This window comes from Podarcis melisellensis, assembly GCF_964234715.1.
Source record: "Podarcis melisellensis genome assembly, chromosome: 4".
In the NCBI taxonomy this organism is placed as follows: Eukaryota; Metazoa; Chordata; class Lepidosauria; order Squamata; family Lacertidae; genus Podarcis; species Podarcis melisellensis.
The window spans coordinates 101,562,655-101,582,220 of NC_138531.1; the positions used below are offsets into that span (position 1 = coordinate 101,562,655).

At 46.5% G+C, this 19,566-nt stretch overlaps 2 protein-coding genes across 2 annotated transcripts in view; both read right to left on the reverse strand.

Moving 5' to 3' along the window:
• LOC309369334 (zinc finger and SCAN domain-containing protein 31-like) overlaps positions 1 to 19,566 on the reverse strand; it is a 79,903-nt gene that overhangs the window by 17,890 nt on the left and 42,447 nt on the right. The window lies entirely within an intron of this gene.
• Positions 1 to 19,566, reverse strand: part of LOC309368833 (uncharacterized protein) — a gene marked incomplete at its 5' end in the record, with an annotated part of 64,642 nt that overhangs the window by 4,171 nt on the left and 40,905 nt on the right. The window contains 2 exons of the mRNA XM_081909139.1: positions 2,821 to 2,947; positions 4,662 to 4,744. Of these exons, the coding sequence (XP_081765265.1) occupies positions 2,821 to 2,947; positions 4,662 to 4,744 (210 nt within the window). The remainder of the gene's footprint in view (positions 1 to 2,820; positions 2,948 to 4,661; positions 4,745 to 19,566) is intronic.

Below are 19,566 nucleotides of genomic sequence, written 5' to 3' on the forward strand. Positions count from 1 at the left end.
AACATTCTACCATATGTGGTGGATATGTAGGAAAATACAGGTATTCTAGGAGAGTATACATGCAGAACTGCAAAAAATGCTAAAGATCTCTTTCAATAAAAAACCAGAGGCCTACCTCCTGGGAATAACAGATTAGGATATTCCACAAAAGAGGAAGGGTATCTTTTTATATGCGACGGCGGCAGCAAGAGTTTTGATCGCAGCAAAATGGAAGAGTAATGAAATCCCCTCTATACAAGATTGGATCCAAAAGCTGACAGAATATGCCGAATTAGATGGTTTATCAGAAAAAATAAAGAATAAATCAAAACAGGAATTTGTTTCAAAATGGGAGATTTTCAAAGAATATCTGAAAAATAAATATAGTAGTTTAATTTCTGTTGCAGCACTCGAGGAACTTCAGTAATAGTTGCAAGGTAGATATAAGAAATTAGATTTGTTAAGAATAAGTTTAATTATGATAAAAGTGTGTATTGGGAATAAGTAATATGAATTTGAAATATGGAATAGACGGGAGGTTGGGTCTTTAGTGTTAAGACCAATAGATGTTTTATTGTTTGCTAAGAAAATTATGTGTCTATGGTTATTTTTGTAATTTGTGTGTAATTTGGTATTTGTGTTTTTTTCTTTTTTCTTGTTGTATAAATAAAAAACTTTATTTTTTTAAAAAAAGACACTACCTTGCTTGGTAGTGATGGCATGAAACACGCGAGTTTCTTTAATCGGAGAAGAGGAGAAGAATCAGAGAAGATTTACACCCTACTTGCATTACACCGACTGTGAAACACCCAGACAGTGTGATGATCTGGGGTTGTATGGTAGCAAAAGGTGTGGGCAGAATTTGCGTCATTAATGGGAATATAAATGCTGGAAAATGCATAAACGAAATACGTGAGCCCAAACTGAAGTGTTCCGCAGGTGATCTTTTCCCAGATACCAAAGCATTTATATATTTTCAGCAGGATTCAGCTCTATGTCATGTTGCTGCTGTGTACATTCAAGATAATGATATTTCACTGCTGGAATGGCCTGGGAATAATAATAATAATAATAATAATAATAATAATAATAATAATAATAAATTTTATTTATATCCTGCCCTCCCCAGCCGAAGCCGGGCTCAGGGCAGCTAACAACAATAAAACAGTACAACAGTACAACACAAAACTCTAAAATCATTCATTATAAAATTAATTCAAATCAAACCAATGGCAACCATTGGGCCAGAGCTCCGTGAAGATTGCCGAAGGAGGGAGTCAGGCTGTGCCCTGGCCAAAGGCCTGGTGGAACAGCTCTGTCTTGCAGGCCCTGCGGAAAGATGTCAAGTCCTGCAAGGCCCTAGTCTCTTGTGACAGAGTGTTCCACCAGATCGAAGCCACAGCAGAAAAAGCCCTGGCTCTAGTTGAAGGCAGCCTAACCTCTCTGTGGCCTGGGACCTTCAAGATCTTTTTATTTGAAGACCGTAAGTTTCTCTGTGGGACATACCAGGAGAGGTGTTCCCGTAGGTACGAGGGTCCTAGGTTGTATAGGGCTTTAAAGGTTAAAACCAGCACCTTAAACCTGATCCTGTACTCCACTGGGAGCCAGTGCAGCTGGTATAGTACCAGATGAATGTGATCTCGCAGCGAAAACCTTGTAAGGAGTCTCGCCGCGGCATTCTGCACCCGCTGGAGTTTCTGGGTCAGTCTCAAGGGCAGCCCCACGTAGAGCGAGTTACAATAATCCAGTCTGGAGGTGACCGTCGCGTGGATCACAGTGGCTAGGTCAGGGCGAGAGAGGTAAGGAGCCAACTGCTTAGCTTGGCAAAGATGGAAAAATACCGCCTTTGTTATAGCTGTAATCTGCGCATCCATGGAAAGGGAGGTGTCGAAGATTACACCCAAACTCTTAACAGACGGTGCTGGCACTAATTGCGCCCCCGCAAGAGATGGGAGTTGCCCCCCCCCAATGCCATATCATCCCGTCCCAGCCACAGGACCTCTGTCTTTGAAGGATTTAGCTTCAACCGGCTCCCACGTAACCATCCAGCCACAACTTCCAGACATCTGGTCAGTGAGTCTGGGGCCGAGTCAGGATGGCCATCCATCAACAGATAGAGTTGGGTGTCATCAGCATACTGATGGCAACCTGAATAGCCCACACTTTAGTCCATGCTGAATAGCCCACACTTTAGTCCATGCTGAATAGCCCACACTTTAAGCCAATCAGAAATCTTTGGAGCCGACTAAAGAAACTTGTAGGTCAGAAGCAACCCCGCAATAAAGCCCAATTAACAGAGGCAATAATTCAGTCCTGGTTTCACATTATTACAGCTGCAGAACTAAAAACTTGGCTCACTACAGTGGTACCTTGATTTAAGAACAGTCCTGCTCCGGAAAGTTTGTAAACCGAGGTACCACTGTATCATCGTCATCACCACCACCACTGCTACATCTACCTGAAATTCAACAAGTCTAGTTCCTCTCTGGGATGGATTTTGTTTGGCCCAGTCATGGCATCCCCTCCATCTCCAATGTCAGTCGTCTCTTTGGTCAACCCAAGACTGACAGGAGCAAAAACAAAAACAGAAAACCTGAAGCTACTTATCTTTCTGAAGCTGACATTGAATATGGCCTGGCCAGCCCAATCATGGTAGAAAAAGGAATAATCTGAGGAAGATTGTTCAAAGAGAAAACTGTAAGTTACTCTTTATTGTGGGGGTGTTAGGTTCCCAGGTGTTATAGGGGCCACTATTGAGCTCTGTGAAAATATGTGAGGTTGGTCTATAGACATATTTTTTGAATTTCCAGGCAGAAAGGACGATCCCACAGGGAGCCTTACCAAGAGAGGCCAATATCCCACGATTCTCCTCCATGACGTCCTTATGCAGAGCTCTCTGGTCAGGATCCAGCAACGCCCACTCCTCGTCCGTGAAACGAACAGCAACATCTTCAAAGCACACTGGACCCTAAAAGAAAAAGGGAAATGTCCGCCTCTGAGACAGCAGAAATATGATCTGCTACACAATGCTCTGTTGTTTCCTTCCTGTTAATTGCTGTGTTTTTTTTAAGTGATTCTTTTGCTTCCCACTTTAATAATGGGAGCTTCTTTTAACAAAGGAATTCTTGTATTAGGCATTTACCGTATTTTTCGCCCTATAAGATGGACTTTTCCCCCTCCAAAAATGAAGGGGAAATGTGTGTGCGTCCTATGGGGCGAATGCAGGCTTTCGCTGAAGCCTGGAGAGCGAGAGGCGTCGGTGCGCACCGACGTCTCTCGCTCTACAGGCTCCAGGAAGCTATCCTCAAGCCTTGCACGCCCGAAGGGAGTTCCCCTGGGTGCGCAAGGCTTGCGGGCGGCAACCTGCAGCGCGGAACACGGGGCGCCCTCCGGAGGACGCCCAGTGCTTCGTGCAGGTGTCCGCTAGCTTTGCGCACCCGGGGGATCTCCCCCCGGGAGCCGAAGGCTTGCGGGCGGCAGTGCGGAGTACGGGGCACACTTCGGAGGCCGCCCCGTGCTCCGCGCTGGTGTTGGCCAGCCTTGCGCACCCAGGGGATCTTCCCTCCGAGAGCGCAAGGCTTGCGGGCGGAAGCCAGCAGCACGGAGCACGGGGCACCATTTGGAGGCCGCCCCGTGCTCCGCGCTGGTGTTGGCCAGCCTTGCGCACCCAGGGGATCTCCCCCGTGAGCGCAAGGCTTGCGGGCGGCAGCCGGCAGCACGGGGCGCCCTTCGGAGGCCGCCCCGTGCTCTGCGCTGGTGTTGGCCAGCCTTGCGCACCCGGGGGATCTCCCCCCCTCCGTGAGCGCAAGGCTTGCGGGCGGCAGCTGGCAGCGCGGAGCACGGGGCGCCCTTCGGAGGCCGCCCTGTGCTCCGCGCTGGTGTTGGCAAGCCTTGCGCACCCGGGGGCGCGTGGGCGCCCTGAAACAGAGGGTTCCCCATACTGCAGACTGTAGAGCACCCCTCGCGCCAGGCAGACATGGGCCAGCCCCACAAGCTCGGGGGACAGCGGGGAGGCGCAGCACCGCCATCCCACTGCTCCCCGACCTGGTTTGGGGGGGGAAATAAAGGAAAAAAAAATTCCCTTTATTTCCCCCCCAAAAAAGTAGGTGCGTCCTATGGGACGGAGCGTCCTATGGGACGAAAAATATGGTATTTTATTGCCCCCTCTACTCTCCCCATGCACTGTTCTGGGGAGGGAACGTCAGGGGAGGAGTGGAGGGCAGTTCTCTTTGTGCTGCTGATGGGGCTGGCTAGGGGAATCCTGGCCACTGCTGGTTATGCTTTCTCCAAAGCTTAGAAGCCTATTTTAGCAGTCCATGGTCAATGTAGAAATAAAGCAGTAACTACAAATGAATCCTGCTGGCAACATTCAGAAGACTGGTATGAGGTATCTGGGCAGGAAACCCCACAGTTCACAGCTGCAATTTATCAGCAAGAACACGATATTCACAGACCTGGATGAGTTTCGGGCCTCATGAGAACAGCAGCTCATTCCCTGAGCCTCTTCCTCCACAAAAGCCGCTGCCGAGAGTAAAGGCCCCCGACTCCCGACAGCTTTCCAAGTCCCCTCCTCTCTGGGGTTTCTGGCAAGGGATCAAATAGTGCAGCATTGTGCAGCCTGCCTTTGCTCCTCCATTGCTCCATCCCTCAGCCTCTGGCCCCACAAGGCAGCTTCCCCTGACCTGATCTGGTTCCACAGCTGCTGCTTCCCTTCTGCTCCCATGAAAAGATGGACCAGGAGGTCTTGCCGGCATCATTCTGTCTCCTGCAAAAGAAAAAAAGGTAAGCAGGATGCCAGGAGTGCCTGATTCTCTCACAGGTGAAATAGGGCATCTCTAACTTCAGATGGGCCTATAATAATAATAATAATAATAATAATAATAATAATAATTTATACCCCGCCAATCTGGCTGAGTCTCCCCAGTCACTCTGGGCGGCTTCCAATCAAGTGTTAAAAACAGTACAGTGTTAAATATTAAAAACTTCCCTGAACAGGGCTGCCTTCAGATGTCTTTTAAAGAGAAGATAGCTGCTTATTTCCTTCACATCTGAAGGGAGGGTGTTCCACAGGGCGGGCGCCACTACCGAGAAGGCCCTCTGTCTTGTTCCCTATAACTTGGCTTCTCGCAATGAGGGATCCGCCAGAAGGCCCTCGGAGCTGGACCTCAGTGTCCGGGCAGAACGATGGGGGTGGAGATGTCCTTCAGATATACTGGACCGAGGCCATTTAGGGCTTTCAAGGTCAGCACCAACACTTGGAATTGTGCTCAGAAACGTACTGGGAGCCAATGCAGATCTCTCAGAACCGGTGTTATGTGATCTTGTCAGCCGCTCCCAGTCACCAGTCTAGCTGCCGCATTCTGGATTAATTGCAGTTTCCAGGTCACCTTCAAAGGTAGCCACACCTGCTGAGAGCATTTGGACGGTGGTGCCCATTTCATATGTTAGTTGTGCAGAAATACTTCTCTCTTCCTCTGCACGCTTGTTCCCAGCTGTTCTCCCCAAAACAAGATGAAAGGAACCCTCAGATGAGTTGGAAAACCAACAGAACAAGACCAAACGGAGAAAACCCACCTTCCTCCTTACCCAGTGGACTCTCTCTGGTGTCCGACGGAGGCCTCTCCAGGTCCATTTCTACAAAATGATCCTTTCCCTGAAAAAGAAACAACTGTAAGGGTGTGAAATCTCATTCCATGGATGCCTTCTCAGAAAAGGATGGGCCATCAGCAGACCATTATGGGATGTTCTCTGTCCTGTTTGGAGCCCCTTGGGAGTATCTAGAGGAAAGTCTCTCTCACCTGCTTTCTCTCCTCTGCCTGACTCAGGAGGAAACCTTCGGCCAGGGCCACCGCCTGGGAACTGGTCTCCGCTCCGCATTCCCTCACCCAGCTCTCCATCTCCGGGGGAAGGACAGCCAGGAACTGCTCCAAGATCACCAAGTCCAGTATCTCAGCTTTCGTGTGCCTTTCTGGCTTCAGCCACTGGTGGCAAAGGTGGTAGAGTCGGCTGCAAACCTCTCGGGGTCCTTTGGCCTCCTGGCAGCAGAACTGCCTCACCTGCTGGCTCTGCACCTCTGAGCGGAGGGTGTCCTCCTCACCCAGGATCTTCTGCACAGAGTTTTCCCAGAATCCCCCACTGCTCCCAGTTTGGCTTGCATGGCCTCTTCCTGCTTTAGGGCCAGCTGAGTCTCGCTCATCCATCTGTGCTCTCAGGAAGCCTCTGAGAGATCGGAAGGAACCCTTTGGTCTTCTGCCAAGTTCTGTCTGTCTGAATGAGAAGCTCTGGCAAATCCTACAAAGCAAATACATTGTTCTGTTACAGAATTTGTAGGTCAGAAGAAACAACAGAATCTGTAAGGAAGCATGGATGTGTCTTGACAGGTACCAGGGCTGGATGGCACCACAGCCCAAACCAGGAGAGATCTTCTTTAAAAAGAGGAGAAGGAGGAAGCACCCTCTAGCCCTCCTAGAAGGAAGATTGCAAAATGCGGAGGCAACTGAAGGGATTTCTGTGAGGTGAATCAGCCTGGTTGCTCCTGCCTTCCAGTCAATGCATGAAGTCAGAACTGACTGACAAGGGAGTCATTTGTATCTTTTGAATAACGGATGCTTGGCTCTAGTGGGGGTCTCATCCGGGGGTCCTCAGGAGTTGCTCTCCCCCCACCCCCACTGCCCTGCTTCTGTCTCCTTTTCTTAGACTTGGACTCTCTGCCGCTCTCCAGGCAGACCCCTGGGGTGGGGGTCTCTTTTTCTTTGCTGTGAGGGCCAAGTGGGCAGAGCCAAATACATGTCCCTTGAAATTTAGGCAGCTAATTTATTATTATTATTTTATTAGAGAGCTTAACCCCCCACCCACAGCCACTGATGCCAAGGTCCCTGGAGGCTCAGTGAGTAGCAGCGCCCATTTCCGGCTGCTTTGCCAGCCACAATCCCTTTGGGACAGAGAGGATGTGGTTCTGGGATGCCCTGCTCTGGGTGCGAGGGGATGGCTGCAGTGGCCTCCGTGTGGAGCTGCCCTGGGAGACACTGGGAAACTGGTCCCCATTGCAGCAGCCAGACTCTGGGCTGGGATCCCTCTCTTTATTCCTGGCCTCTCTTTCTCACCTTTCCTTCCTCCCTCCCTGTGGGGCGGGGGCTAGTCCACCTCCTCGTCTGGCTTTGGAAAACCATTTGCACATGTTACCTCGGTTGTGCAATGAGGCTGAGCGATGTCACACAGAGTTAAAGTCCCAGGGACTCCTTTGTTTAAAGAAGGGAGATTTCGTGGGAGTCAGGGATCCTCTGATCTGCAGGAAGGGGAGCCGAGCAGACCTGGCCCCTCCCTGGCAGGACCCTCTCCTCCTCCCTGACTTGGGGTCCCCCCCCCTGCAGGAGCAGATCAGGCCCCCCAGGCCCCCTCCCCCGCTGCAGCTCTGGGACCCCCCGTCTCCCCACTGCACCCTCTGAGGGGAGAGAGAGAGGAGACTCACCAGATCCCGGGAGGGGAGAGCGAGGCAGCCCTTGCAGGAGAGACACCGAAGCAGGAAAGGACTGGGGAGGGGGGGGCCTTGGCTCTGAAGGACCTGCCCCCCTTGCTTCCTGGCCACTCTAGGAAGGCAGCTCGGTTCCCTTTAACCCTTGCCAAGCCGAGTCCCTCCAGCTCAGCCCTCTCTCAGATTCTTATTATTTTTTATGCATTTTGGGGGGGCAGCTGCCCCCCCCGGCTGCGCCAATGCCCAGATATCCTTTTGGAGCGCGAGGCTCTTGGCTGGACTCTGAGCATCTCCCTCCCTTGGCCAGAAACCAGAGGAAAAGCTTGCAGGGAAGAGGGCTTTGCAGGAGGCAAGGAAGCTCCTCCTGGAATTCAGGAGTGGAGAGAGAGGAGGGGATCCCAGGGTCATCTAGTCCAACCCGAAGCAAGAGGGGGCTGGTCTAGTTCCCTAAACAGGCAGCCCTGTTGAGGGAAGCTTTCAATATTTAATAGGTTATTGTATTTTAGTGTTTTATTGGAAGCCGCCCAGTGATGGGCGGGATATAAATAAATTATTATTATTATTATTATTATTATTATTATTATTATTATTATTACAACCCCCAGTAAAGCAGGAATCTCAGCTAAAGCATCCATGGCAGATGGCCCTCCGATCTGTGCCCAACTGCTCTTAGATGTCCCTCAAGGCAGCGGGTCCTGAGTTCGAGCCCTGCTGAAATAATCGCACTGGCTGCCAAGGAGGAACCCAGCGAAGTTCAAAATAAATAAATCCTATTCTCATCATAAATCAGTAATACTTTCTTATGTATGCTTTCTATGCTTTTTTCTGCCATTTCCCTTTGCAGAAATGCTTAATTGCTTATTCAATGGACTGAAAATGGATGGTTGTTATTATGTTTAGGGAAGCTTTTAATATTTGATGGACTATTGCATTTTAATATTTTGTGGGAAGCTCAGCTGTACCTGCTGGAGGTGATTCAAAACCATCCTGGTGAGTGATGGGTGGTGTGGGGGACCCCCATGGGGAAGTGGGGGATGGAGGGGCTTTGGGGGAGGGGTTGTCCGTCTGCCGGAGAAGAGGACCCTACTGGCCTAGGCGCATGTATCCTGTTTGAAAGGGGAATCATCTTAGGGACTTCCTGTGAACATCTGGGTCAGGAATGCTTTTCCTGGAATGGACAAACACACAAGACGTAACCGGCTGGGCATTCACACAAACAATAATCTTCTATCTATTCTTATCACAATATCAAATGTTGTTTTTTTTAAAATAAATTTTTATTAATTTTCCAACAAAATTATACAATTTTATCCAAATTTTGACAAATTAAATCTTTCTTGGACTTCCTTCAGTTGCTATCCATAGTTATTCTTTAGTACGCATTCCCTTCGTTATATTGCCATTTAACGCCTCCGCCTTCTATTTATTTTTGACAATATATCTTAACTTTTACAGTGCTTCTTGAAACCCCACTAGCGTTGTTTGCACATCACACACCTTTTTCAGATACTCTACAAACTTTTCCCAGTCCAAAGGTTTATCTCGCACATAAACAACACATAAAGTGCAATAATATAGACGGAAGTCCCAATAAATCAGTTCATTCATAAAGACCAAATGTCTGCTAAGTCCAAATTGGGGACTACTACAGTTCCACATTGTTGACAAGGTGTGATGGCCTGGGATTCGGACTTGGATGCTGAACCTGAGGGATCCCAGCCTGCACAGGATTCCCCGCCTCCAGAACCAGCTGAGCCAGGGCTGGGGCATGAGCCTGAAGGGTCCTCACCTGTGCTGGGTCCTCAGGTGCAGGCACCAGCTGAGTCTGCTCTGGCTCCTGAGGTGATGGAGGACCCATTGCCTGCAGATGCTCCACTCTCAGCCCTGTCAGAGGAAGCTGAGGTTGCCTCTGGGTCCGGTAACCCTCCAGCCTCTCCTGAGCTGCAGAGGCTCAGGGTTAGAGAGGCGAGTCACCAGAGGATCGGGGCCACCCTATGCCTCAGGGCAGATAAAAGCCGACCAGCCCCAGTCCCAAGTTGCAGAAGCAACATTGTTGGTTGCTAGTTCCTGCCTGAGCTCCTGACCCACCCCGGTTCCCTGCTTGCAAGCCTGTTCCTAACTTCACCCAACTCCCTGCTCTGCACCCAGCTTCAGCTACTACGGACTGCCTCCATGTTGCACCTTTGACCATGGACTGGACTTGGACCTTGCCTCGGGTTAATTCAATGGGTCCCCGGCCAGCTTTCCCATGTTTCTTGCCCAGACCAAGCTGTATATTCAGGGGCGAGCCGGGAATTTCCCCGATGACTGCACCAAGGTGCACTTCCTGATCAGCTTGCTGAAGGACCGGGTGGCCAAGTGGGCATTGCCGGTGCTCCGGCAAGACTCTCCCTTGCTGACAGACTATACAGGGTTTTGCAACCATCTGGAAACCGCGTTCGGCAACCCTCAGAAGGGGAGTCAAGCCAATCGGGCGATTCGGCAGTTAAAACAGGACAAGTCCACAGTGGCCGCCTACGCCACAGAATTTTGGCCATTGGCACAGGACTTGTCCTGGAATGACTCCACCCTTCAGGACCAGTATCTCGAGGGGCTTTCGGATGAGATACTGGACCAGCTGGCCATGATGGATCACCCCACCACGCTGGACACCCTCATTCAACGGGGCCTGCAGATAGACGATCGGTTGGAGGACCGTCGCCAGGCTCAGGGCCGCCAGCACTCCCGACTCCCGGCTCCCGGCTCCGGTCCTTCCCAGCAGTTCCACGGCCACGGCCAAGTCACTGGAGGAGCCAATGCAGCTTGGGGCAGCGCGGCCTCGCCTCTCTACCTCGGAGAATACTCGGCGTCTGAAGGGGAACCTGTGTCTCTACTGCGGCGGGAGTGGACACTATGCCCAATCTTGTCCTGAGAAAACGCCAGCCACAGGGAAATGGCCAACCCCAGTAGCCGATGGCCCAGGCTACCTGGGGTCCCAAACATTGCATGATGGGCCCTCACCGGTGGAATTGCAACACCTCATGGTTCCGGTGCATCTATACCCCCCTGGCGGGCCCTGGATTCTCACCCAAGCTCTGGTAGATTCAGGGGCAACCCGCTCCTATATGGACTCTGCCTCCGCTGCCCGTCGTCAGGTGCCACTCCAGGACAAGCCAGAACTGGTACAGGTGGAGGCAATTGATGGACGGCTTCTGCGCTCGGGTGCCGTTCCTCAGGAGACTGAGCCCTTGGTCCTGTGTCACCAGCAGCACCGGGAGGTGCACACCTTGGACATTGCCACCATGCCCCGGTTTCCCCTGGTGCTCGGGATGGACTGGCTGGAGTCTCACAATCTTCAGATTGACTGCGTCAATCAGACTGTGCGCTTCCCAAACCCGTGTCCCCATGCTTGGTCCAAGATGCTAGTGGCCGCCCCCACGGGGAAGCTGCGTCAATGCTCCCCGCTGATTATCAGGAGTACCAAGAAGTGTTCAAGGAACACTTTCAACTGTGGCATAGACCTCCAGCCCGGGGTGCCCCTGCCTGTGAGCTGCCTATACTCTCTTACAGAGCCAGAGCACTAAGCCTTGCAGGACTTCCTTCGCAAGAACTTGGAGGGCGGGTTCATTCGGCCCAATACCACGCCCACCGCTGCTTCAGTTCTCTTCGTTAAGAAGTGTGAGGAGCTTCATCTCTGCCATGATTACCGGGCCCTGAATAAGATTACCATCCCAGACCGGTATCCCTTGCCCCTTATTGCGGAGTTACTGGAACGGGTGCAAGGGGTACAGATGTTCACCAAGATGGACCTTTGGGGGGGCCTACAGTTTGATTCGGATCCTAGCCGGGGATGAGTGGAAGACAGCATTTGGGACCCGGTATGGGCAGTTTGAATACCTGGTAATGCCTTTTGGGTTGTGCAATGCACCTGCCCTGTTCTAACGGTACATCAACCACATGTTCCAAGACTTGCTAGACAAGTACGTGGTGGTGTACCTAGATTACATTCTGATTTACTTCCATGACCCAGCTCGCCAGGTGGGGCCGGAACTCTGCGTCGGAGAACCATGGGGCTATATAAATTCTAATTGGACTCCATTTGAATTCGGCAATTGTATCCAGGCTGCAATTAGCTTTTTGGTTCCTTAGGAACAACTGAGCAACTTCCCTAGAGTGGAAGACCAAAGCCTATAATAATAAAAATCCCATAGAAAGGCCAAGGCAAAGACATCTCTCTCAAGAAATGTCCAAACCAGTGCCACTACAAGGTGACATGGTCAATATGAAAGCCCTACAGGGATTGTTGCTGCTGTGATATGATGGAGGTGTGAGACCAGAGGAGAGCTAGCTTTGACACCTGGGAACACACAAAGAAGGCAGAAACAAAACAAACTGCATTTTTCACTCATTATTTGACTTTCCCGCTAAGTGTAAAGCATAGGCTTTCTCCCAAAGTGCTAGAATGCCACAAGTAATTTAGGAACAAAATGCAACATGTGTTATTTTTTATGTGATATCCTATGTCCAGCTATATGCACTGCTACATCTGCAAACAGCATTAAGAGTCCTGACATGCAAGTCTCTTAAGATTTACACGAAGGCATCCATTTGCAACATACCAAGTTATTATTTGTGGGGCAACAATTTTTTAGAAAAAAAATATAGCCCCAAAGGGGGGAACTGCTATTAAATTTTTTAGTTAATATAAATCTAAATGTACCAAGCAAACACATATATAGATTTATAAACCACATGTCCAAAACCCACAGGAAAAGTCCTAAAGCCATATTTCACTCTTTCAGTCACCTCAAATATTTCTCAAGGTAAAACAATGCACTCAGATTTCTGTTGTAGACTGCCTTTTCTGTGATGTATGTATGATGTTTCTGGGGGTGGTCTTGGACTCCAGGGCAGGCAATTAAAAATGTCTCTATTAAGGGCTTGCATGCATGGCTCGGGGTCCCCCTCCTCTCTCCTGCATGTGGGGGAGCACCCTCTTACAACAGTTAATAAAGAACAGGCTTACTGGCTGCTTTGCTTCTCAATGTTCTCTGGTTGGTCTCTGTTATTTTCTCCTACCAATAGAGAACCTACAAAAAGACTCTTTATGGGCCCTTGGGTACCCCATAAGGAAAAAGGAGGAGGTTTTTTCCCTTATATCACCTGCAATCATGTGTGGTGAGTTAGCAATTCACTCCTCCCGTTGCTGGATATGTGGCTAGTATGTCACATGCCCCTGTTTACTTTCCTAGGCTTGGAAACTGTAAGAACAGAAGTCAGTCTTATCTCTTCCGCTCTGCTGTGCTTTTGCACTGTTCTTTGTCTCCCTGTCTGTTGCTGAGGAAGAGAGAGGATGCCATTATGATCCGTTTCGTGTGCAAATGTGAGGAGCATCCCCTCAGTTCTTTCATCCAAGTCACTTATCAAGACGTTGAACAACAACGGGCCCAGGACAGAACCCTGCAGCACCCCTCTGGTCACTTTTCCCCAGCATGAGGAGGAACCATGAAGGAGTCCTCTTTGGGTTCGGTCCGTCAAATCCAGCTAACAGTTACCTCATTCAGCCTCATTTTACCAGCTTCCTCACATAAATATCACAGAGGACTTTGTCAAAAGCCTTACTGAAATCAAAATACACAATTTCCACAGCAGTTCCCTGATCCACAAAGTGTATAACTCCATCCAAAAAAAGAAAAGAATATAAATGGAGAGATTTCTTTGGCTTATATTGTAAAATCTTCAGATGATGGGCAAACACATTTTAAAAAGCATAAATGAGGATCTTGGCAAGCTGGAACATGTGCAAAGGAAGGTGATTTATGTATTTATTTAATTTGTAAATCACCTGACCAGTTGTGCCGACTTGAATAAAATATTGGTGGGGGCCAGGTAAGGCCCGCCTTGCACTATCAATCACATGGTGCATGCACACCATTAGAATGGCAATGCCTATAATGGCAGTGACTTTAAAAAAAAGTAATATTTTGCGCCCGTAGTTCAATTTCTCAGCAGCTCCCCTTGCCCCGGAGAACACTTCTAGCATTTCATCACCTCTACCTGTGGCATTGTTCAGCAGTGGGGAAAGTGACCTCTTCACACTGGATGTCCATTTGGTATGGCCCTTTCCAGGTTTTTTCTTGCTCATTGTGTTTGTCTTTCATTTGTTCTCCTGTGTGTGTTGCCAGTAGAAGCCACAATTCTGTGGGTACTCTAGGTGGTGCAGAAAGCACCTAGAAGCTCCCTAGAGGTTGAAGTGCTGATCGAACTTCAGTTTTGTGCTCTATTAATTCCAATTAGGAGTACTGGGGGTGGTTCAGATTCTGGGGCAGTGCTTTTGGCCAGCAGAGGGTGTCACAGGGCCAGCCTACTTTCCCTTTAAAGCAAATTTGGGTCTCCAGCTGTTTTTGGACTACAACTCCCATCATCTCTAGTTAGCAGGACCAATGGGGAGGGATGATGGGAACTGTAGTCCGGGAGCTGCTGGGGACCCAAGTTTGGGAAAGCCTCCTTTAAGCAACTTTTCCATTTTGCCCGCAAAGATGGGACCTGTCCATGTTTGTATCTTCTTGTATTTTGTTTTCCTCATGACCTTTGTGCGGTTTTTAAAAATTTCTTTTTAAAAATAATAATAATATTTATTAAAGTTTTAAATGTTACAAAAAGAGAAAGAGATAATTCCAAGTTAAACAAAAACTTAACAACACATCACAATAAAAAAAGAAGAGAATAGGGGGGGGGAAGGTTATAAAAAAACAGAAAAACAGAAACAATTAAGAAACACAACGAACCTTCCCGTAACTTATCTTTCGCTTACTTGTTTCCTTGAGCTCCTCGCACCTCCCTTTTTTGTATTCTAGTTCAGTTAGCTATTTCAGCAAATCCTTTCTATCTTTCCCAATTTTTATCCTATAATTTATCTTAATATAATGTAACTTTACCTTTCCTCCTTTAACAATCTATTTTTACTTAATCCTTTATAATATTTCTGCTAAAGCCATATAACTTCATTCCAGCCTCCTTCTAACATTCCTTAATTTTACAATGTTTCTGTAAATAATCTTTAAATTTCTTCCAATCTTCCTCCACCGACTCTTCTCCCTGGTCTCGGATTTCCGCCAGTTCCATAAGGTCCATCAACTTCATCTGCCATTCTTCCTGGGTGGGTAGATCTTGTGTCTTCCAGTACTTTGCAATAAGTATTCTTGCTGCTGTTGTAGCGTACATAAAGAAAGTTCTATCCTTCTTTGGCACCAATTGGCCGACCATGCCCAGGAGGAAGGCCTCTGGTTTCTTCAGAAAAGTATATTTAAATACCTTTTTCATTTCATTGTAGATCATTTCCCAGAAAGTCTTAATCCTTGCGCATGTCCACCAAAGGTGAATGTGCCTTCAGTCTCTTTACATTTCCAGCACTTATTATCGGGCAAATGGTAAATTTTTGCAAGCTTGACTGGTGTCATGTACCACCTGTATATCATTTTCATTATATTCTCTCTTAAGGCATTGCATGCCGTAAATTTCATACCTGTGGTCCATAACTGTTCCCAGTCAGCCATCATAATATTATGTCCAACATCTTGTGCCCATTTAATCATAGCTGATTTCACTGTTTCATCCTGAGTGTTCCATTTCAACAGCAAGTTACACATTCTTGACAAGTTCTTACTTTTGGGGTCTAACAGTTCTGTTTCCAATTTTGATTTTTCCACCTGGAAGCCAATTTTTTTGTCCAGATTATATACCTCCATTATTTGATAATAATGGAGCCAATCCCACACTCTATTTTTTAGTTTTTCAAAACTCTGTAGTTTTAATCTATCTCCCTCTTGTTCCAGAATTTCCCAATATTTTGGCCATTTGGCCTCCATATTGAGCTTTTTCTGAGCCTTCGCTTCCATTGGTGACAACCACCTTGGGGTTTTATTTTCGAGCAAGTCCTTATATCTTATCCAGACGTTAAACAGTGCTTTTCTGACAATATGATTTTTAAATGCTTTATGTGCTTTGACCTTATCATACCACAAATATGCATGCCACCCAAATACGTTGTTAAAACCTTCTAGATCCAGCATATCAGTGTTTTCAAGAAGCAACCATTCTCTCAGCCAGCAAAAAGCGGCTGATTCATAATAAAGTTTAAGGTCTGGCAGGGCAAATCCACCTCTTTCTTTAGCATCAGTTAGTATCTTAAATTTTATTCGAGGTTTCTTGCCTTGCCAGACAAATCTAGAAATATCTCTCTGCCACTTCTTGAAACAATCCATTTTATCCAGAATTTGCAATGTTTGAAACAAAAACAGCATCCTAGGCAGTACATTCATTTTTATCGCAGCAATTCGGCCCAGCAATGATAGCTTCAGATTTGACCATATTTCTAAGTCCTTTTTCACTTCCATCCAACATTTTTCATAGTTATCCTTAAACAAGTTCACATTCTTGGCAGTCATATTGACCCCTAGGTATTTCACTTTCTTAACCAATGTTAATCCTGTCTCCTTCTGAAACCTCTCTCTCTCAATCACTGTTAGGTTTTTCTCTAACACCTTAGTTTTCATTTTGTTCAACTTAAAACCCGCTACATGACCAAATTCTTGAATTAGTTCCAGTACTCTTTTAGTACTAGATTCTGGCTCCTGTAATGTCAGTACCAAATCATCAGCAAATGCTTTCAATTTGTACTGTTTAGCTCCGACTTGTATACCTTTAACCAATTGGTCCCTTCTAATCATGTTTAGAAGGACCTCCAGGACCGATATAAAAAGCACTGGAGAGATTGGGCAACCTTGTCGTGTTCCTTTTTCTATCTTAAATTCTTCCGTCACTACATTATTCACAATTAATTTACCCTTTTGTTCTGAGTAAATTGCACCTATACCATTTCCAAACCCTTGACCAACCCCCATCCCTTGTAAGTTTTTCCTCATGAAACTCCAAGAAATATTGTTGAAGGCTTTCTCCGCGTCCACAAATATCAGAACTGCTTTAGTATTAATATTCACTTGTAGTTTCTCTAAAATGTTAATTATGTTCCTCGTATTGTCAGACAAGTGTCTGCCCGGAAGAAAGCCCCCTTGATCTTTATGAATTTCTTCTACTAACACCTCTTTTAGTCTTTTAGCCAAAATATCTGCAAAAATTTTATAATCCACATTAAGCAAAGATATGGGGCAGTAATTCTTAAGCTGTGTCTTCTCAGACTCTATTTTCGGTATAAGTGTAATATAAGCTTCCTTCCACGACTCTGGTGCCCTTTTCCCTTCCAATATTTCATTACAGACTTCCTTTAAAGGTTGTACTAACCATTCTTTCAAGGATCTATAATATCTTGAAGTCAAACCATCCGGTCCTGGGGATTTACCTAATTGCATGTTCTGAATGGCCCCTTCTACCTCCTGATCTGTTATTTTATAATTCAACATTAACTTATTTTCTTGAGAGATTTTTTATAATCCATTTATTTTCAAAAAACGGTCAATGTCCATTTCTTTCTGCATCTCCTGTGTATATAGTTGTTTAAAGTACCTCTGGAAGCACTTTCTGATCTCCGCTGGATTCTGTATATTCTTTCCTTCCACTTCCAAATTTGTAATAATATTAAGTTTTTGTCTTTTTTTCATTTGCCAAGCCAGCAGTTTTCCGCATTTATTTGCCGATTCAAATGTCTTTTGTCTCATCTGTTTAATCTTCCATTCTATTTCCTGATTCATCATTTTCATATATTGTACTTGATATAACTTTATCTCTTTCAGGATCTCCTGCGACTTTGGTTTCATTCTCAATTTCTTTTCTCCTTCCTTTATTTTCTCCAGAATTTTATCTTTTTTCTCATTTTGGACTCTCTTCTTAATTGCATTCTGTTGCATCAGAAATCCACTCATAACCGCTTTGCTTGCGTCCCAGATTACTCTTTTTTCAACAGTGGTGTTCATATTTATCTCGAAATAATCTCTCAGGGTTTTTTGGGCCTTCTTAGTCACTTCTTCATTCCTAAACAAAGTGTCGTTCATCCTCCATCTAAAGGAACCATTTGGTGTTAGTTTCATTTCCATCTTCACAGCATTATGGTCGGAGCAAGTTTTAGGGCAGATTTCCACTTTTCTAATCTTCGGAGCCAGCCCTCTAGTTGCACAAATTTGGTCAATTCTTGTCGATGTCATTTTGGCCTCAGAGAAGAAAGTTCCCTCTATTCCCAAAGGGTTCTTCATTCTCCGTGTGTCCACTAAATCCATATTGTCAGTCATATCAAAAAAAGTTTTTGGTAGTCTACCATCCTTAGTAACTACCTGTTGTAGATACCACTCCATTCATGTCCCCCATCAAAATTATATTGTAGTCCATGTAATCCTTCATCCTGGAGAAGAGTGACTGGCACCCCACTAGTCACTCTTCTCCAGGATGAAGAGGAACCATTGATGAGCACCCTTTGGGTTCGGTCAGTCAGCCAGTTACAAATCCACTGAGTGGTAGCATAGTCAAGACCGCATTTTACCAGCTTCTTTACAAGAATATCATGAGGCACCTTGTCAAATTCCTTGCTGAAATCAAGGTAGGCTACATGAACGCAGTGGGTGCTCATCAATGGTTCCTCTTCATCCTGGAGAAGAGTGACTAGTGGGGTGCCACAAGGTTCTGTCTTGGGCCCGGTCTTATTCAACATCTTTATCAACGACTTGGATGATGGACTCAAGGGCATCCTGATCTAATTTGCAGATGACACCAAACTGGGAGGGGTGGCTAACACCACAGAGGACAGGATCACACTTCAAAATGACCTTGACAGATTGGAGAACTGGGCCAAAACAAACAAGATGAATTTTAACAGGGAGAAATGTAAAGTATTGCACTTGGGCAAAAGAAATGAGAGGCACAAATACAAGATGGGTGACACCTGGCTTGAGAGCAGTACATGTGAAAAGGATCTAGGAGTCTTGGTTGACCACAAACTTGACATGAGCCAACAGTGTGACGCGGCAGCTAAAAAAGCCAATGCAATTCTGGGCTGCATCAATAGGAGTATAGCATCTAGATCAAGGGAAGTAATAGTGCCACTGTATTCTGCTCTGGTCAGACCTCACCTGGAGTACTGTGTCCAGTTCTGGGCACCACAGTTCAAGAAGGACACTGACAAACTGGAACGTGTCCAGAGGAGGGCAACCAAAAAGGTCAAAGGCCTGGAAACGATGCCTTATGAGGAACGGCTAAGGGAGCTGGGCATGTTTAGCCTGGAGAAGAGGAGGTTAAGGGGTGATATGATAGCCATGTTCAAATATATAAAAGGATGTCACATAGAGGAGGGAGAAAGGTTGTTTTCTGCTGCTCCAGAGAAGCGGACACGGAGCAATGGATCCAAACTACAAGAAAGAAGATTCCACCTCAACATTAGGAAGAACTTCCTGACAGTAAGAGCTGTTTGACAGTGGAATTTGCTGCTGCCAAGGAGTGTGGTGGAGTCTCCTTCTTTGGAGGTCTTTAAGCAGAGGCTTGACAACCATATGTCAGGAGTGCTATGATGGTGTTTCCTGCTTGGCAGGGGGTTGGACTCGATGGCCCTTGTGGTCTCTTCCAACTCTATGATTTTATGATTCTAATCCAACAGAGTCTCATGCAACTTCTTTAAAAATTCCGATTTCCCTTCATTTGGTGCATAGATGCCTTACTATCAAAAATTTATCTCCTTGTGATTGAATTTCAATTGCAACAAATCTTCCTTGATCATCTTTAAATATAAGTTTCGGTGATAGGCTCTCCTTTGCATAAAGTACTACTCCTCTTTTTTTAACTTTTTCTGATGAAATAAATTCATGGCCCAATCTTTTATTACTCAGTATTTTCCTATGTAGCCTTGCCACGTGTGTTTCTTGTAGACAAATCAAGTCCAATTGTTCCTTTTTCAATAAATGAATGACTCTGCGCCTTTTTTCGGGGGAATTCAGTCCATTAATATTCCAACTTAATATTTGCAATGCCATGATGTGATTACTCTGATTTTCCTCCAACTACACCCAATGCTTGCTCTTCTTCTGTTGATATCACTGGATTGTCCAGTCCGAAGGGTAGTTTGGTTATGTCCAGTATTCCTTTTTTTGGTGATCTTCTGTCCAATGCTTTTTGTTCTGGTCCTCTATCAGGTGATCTTC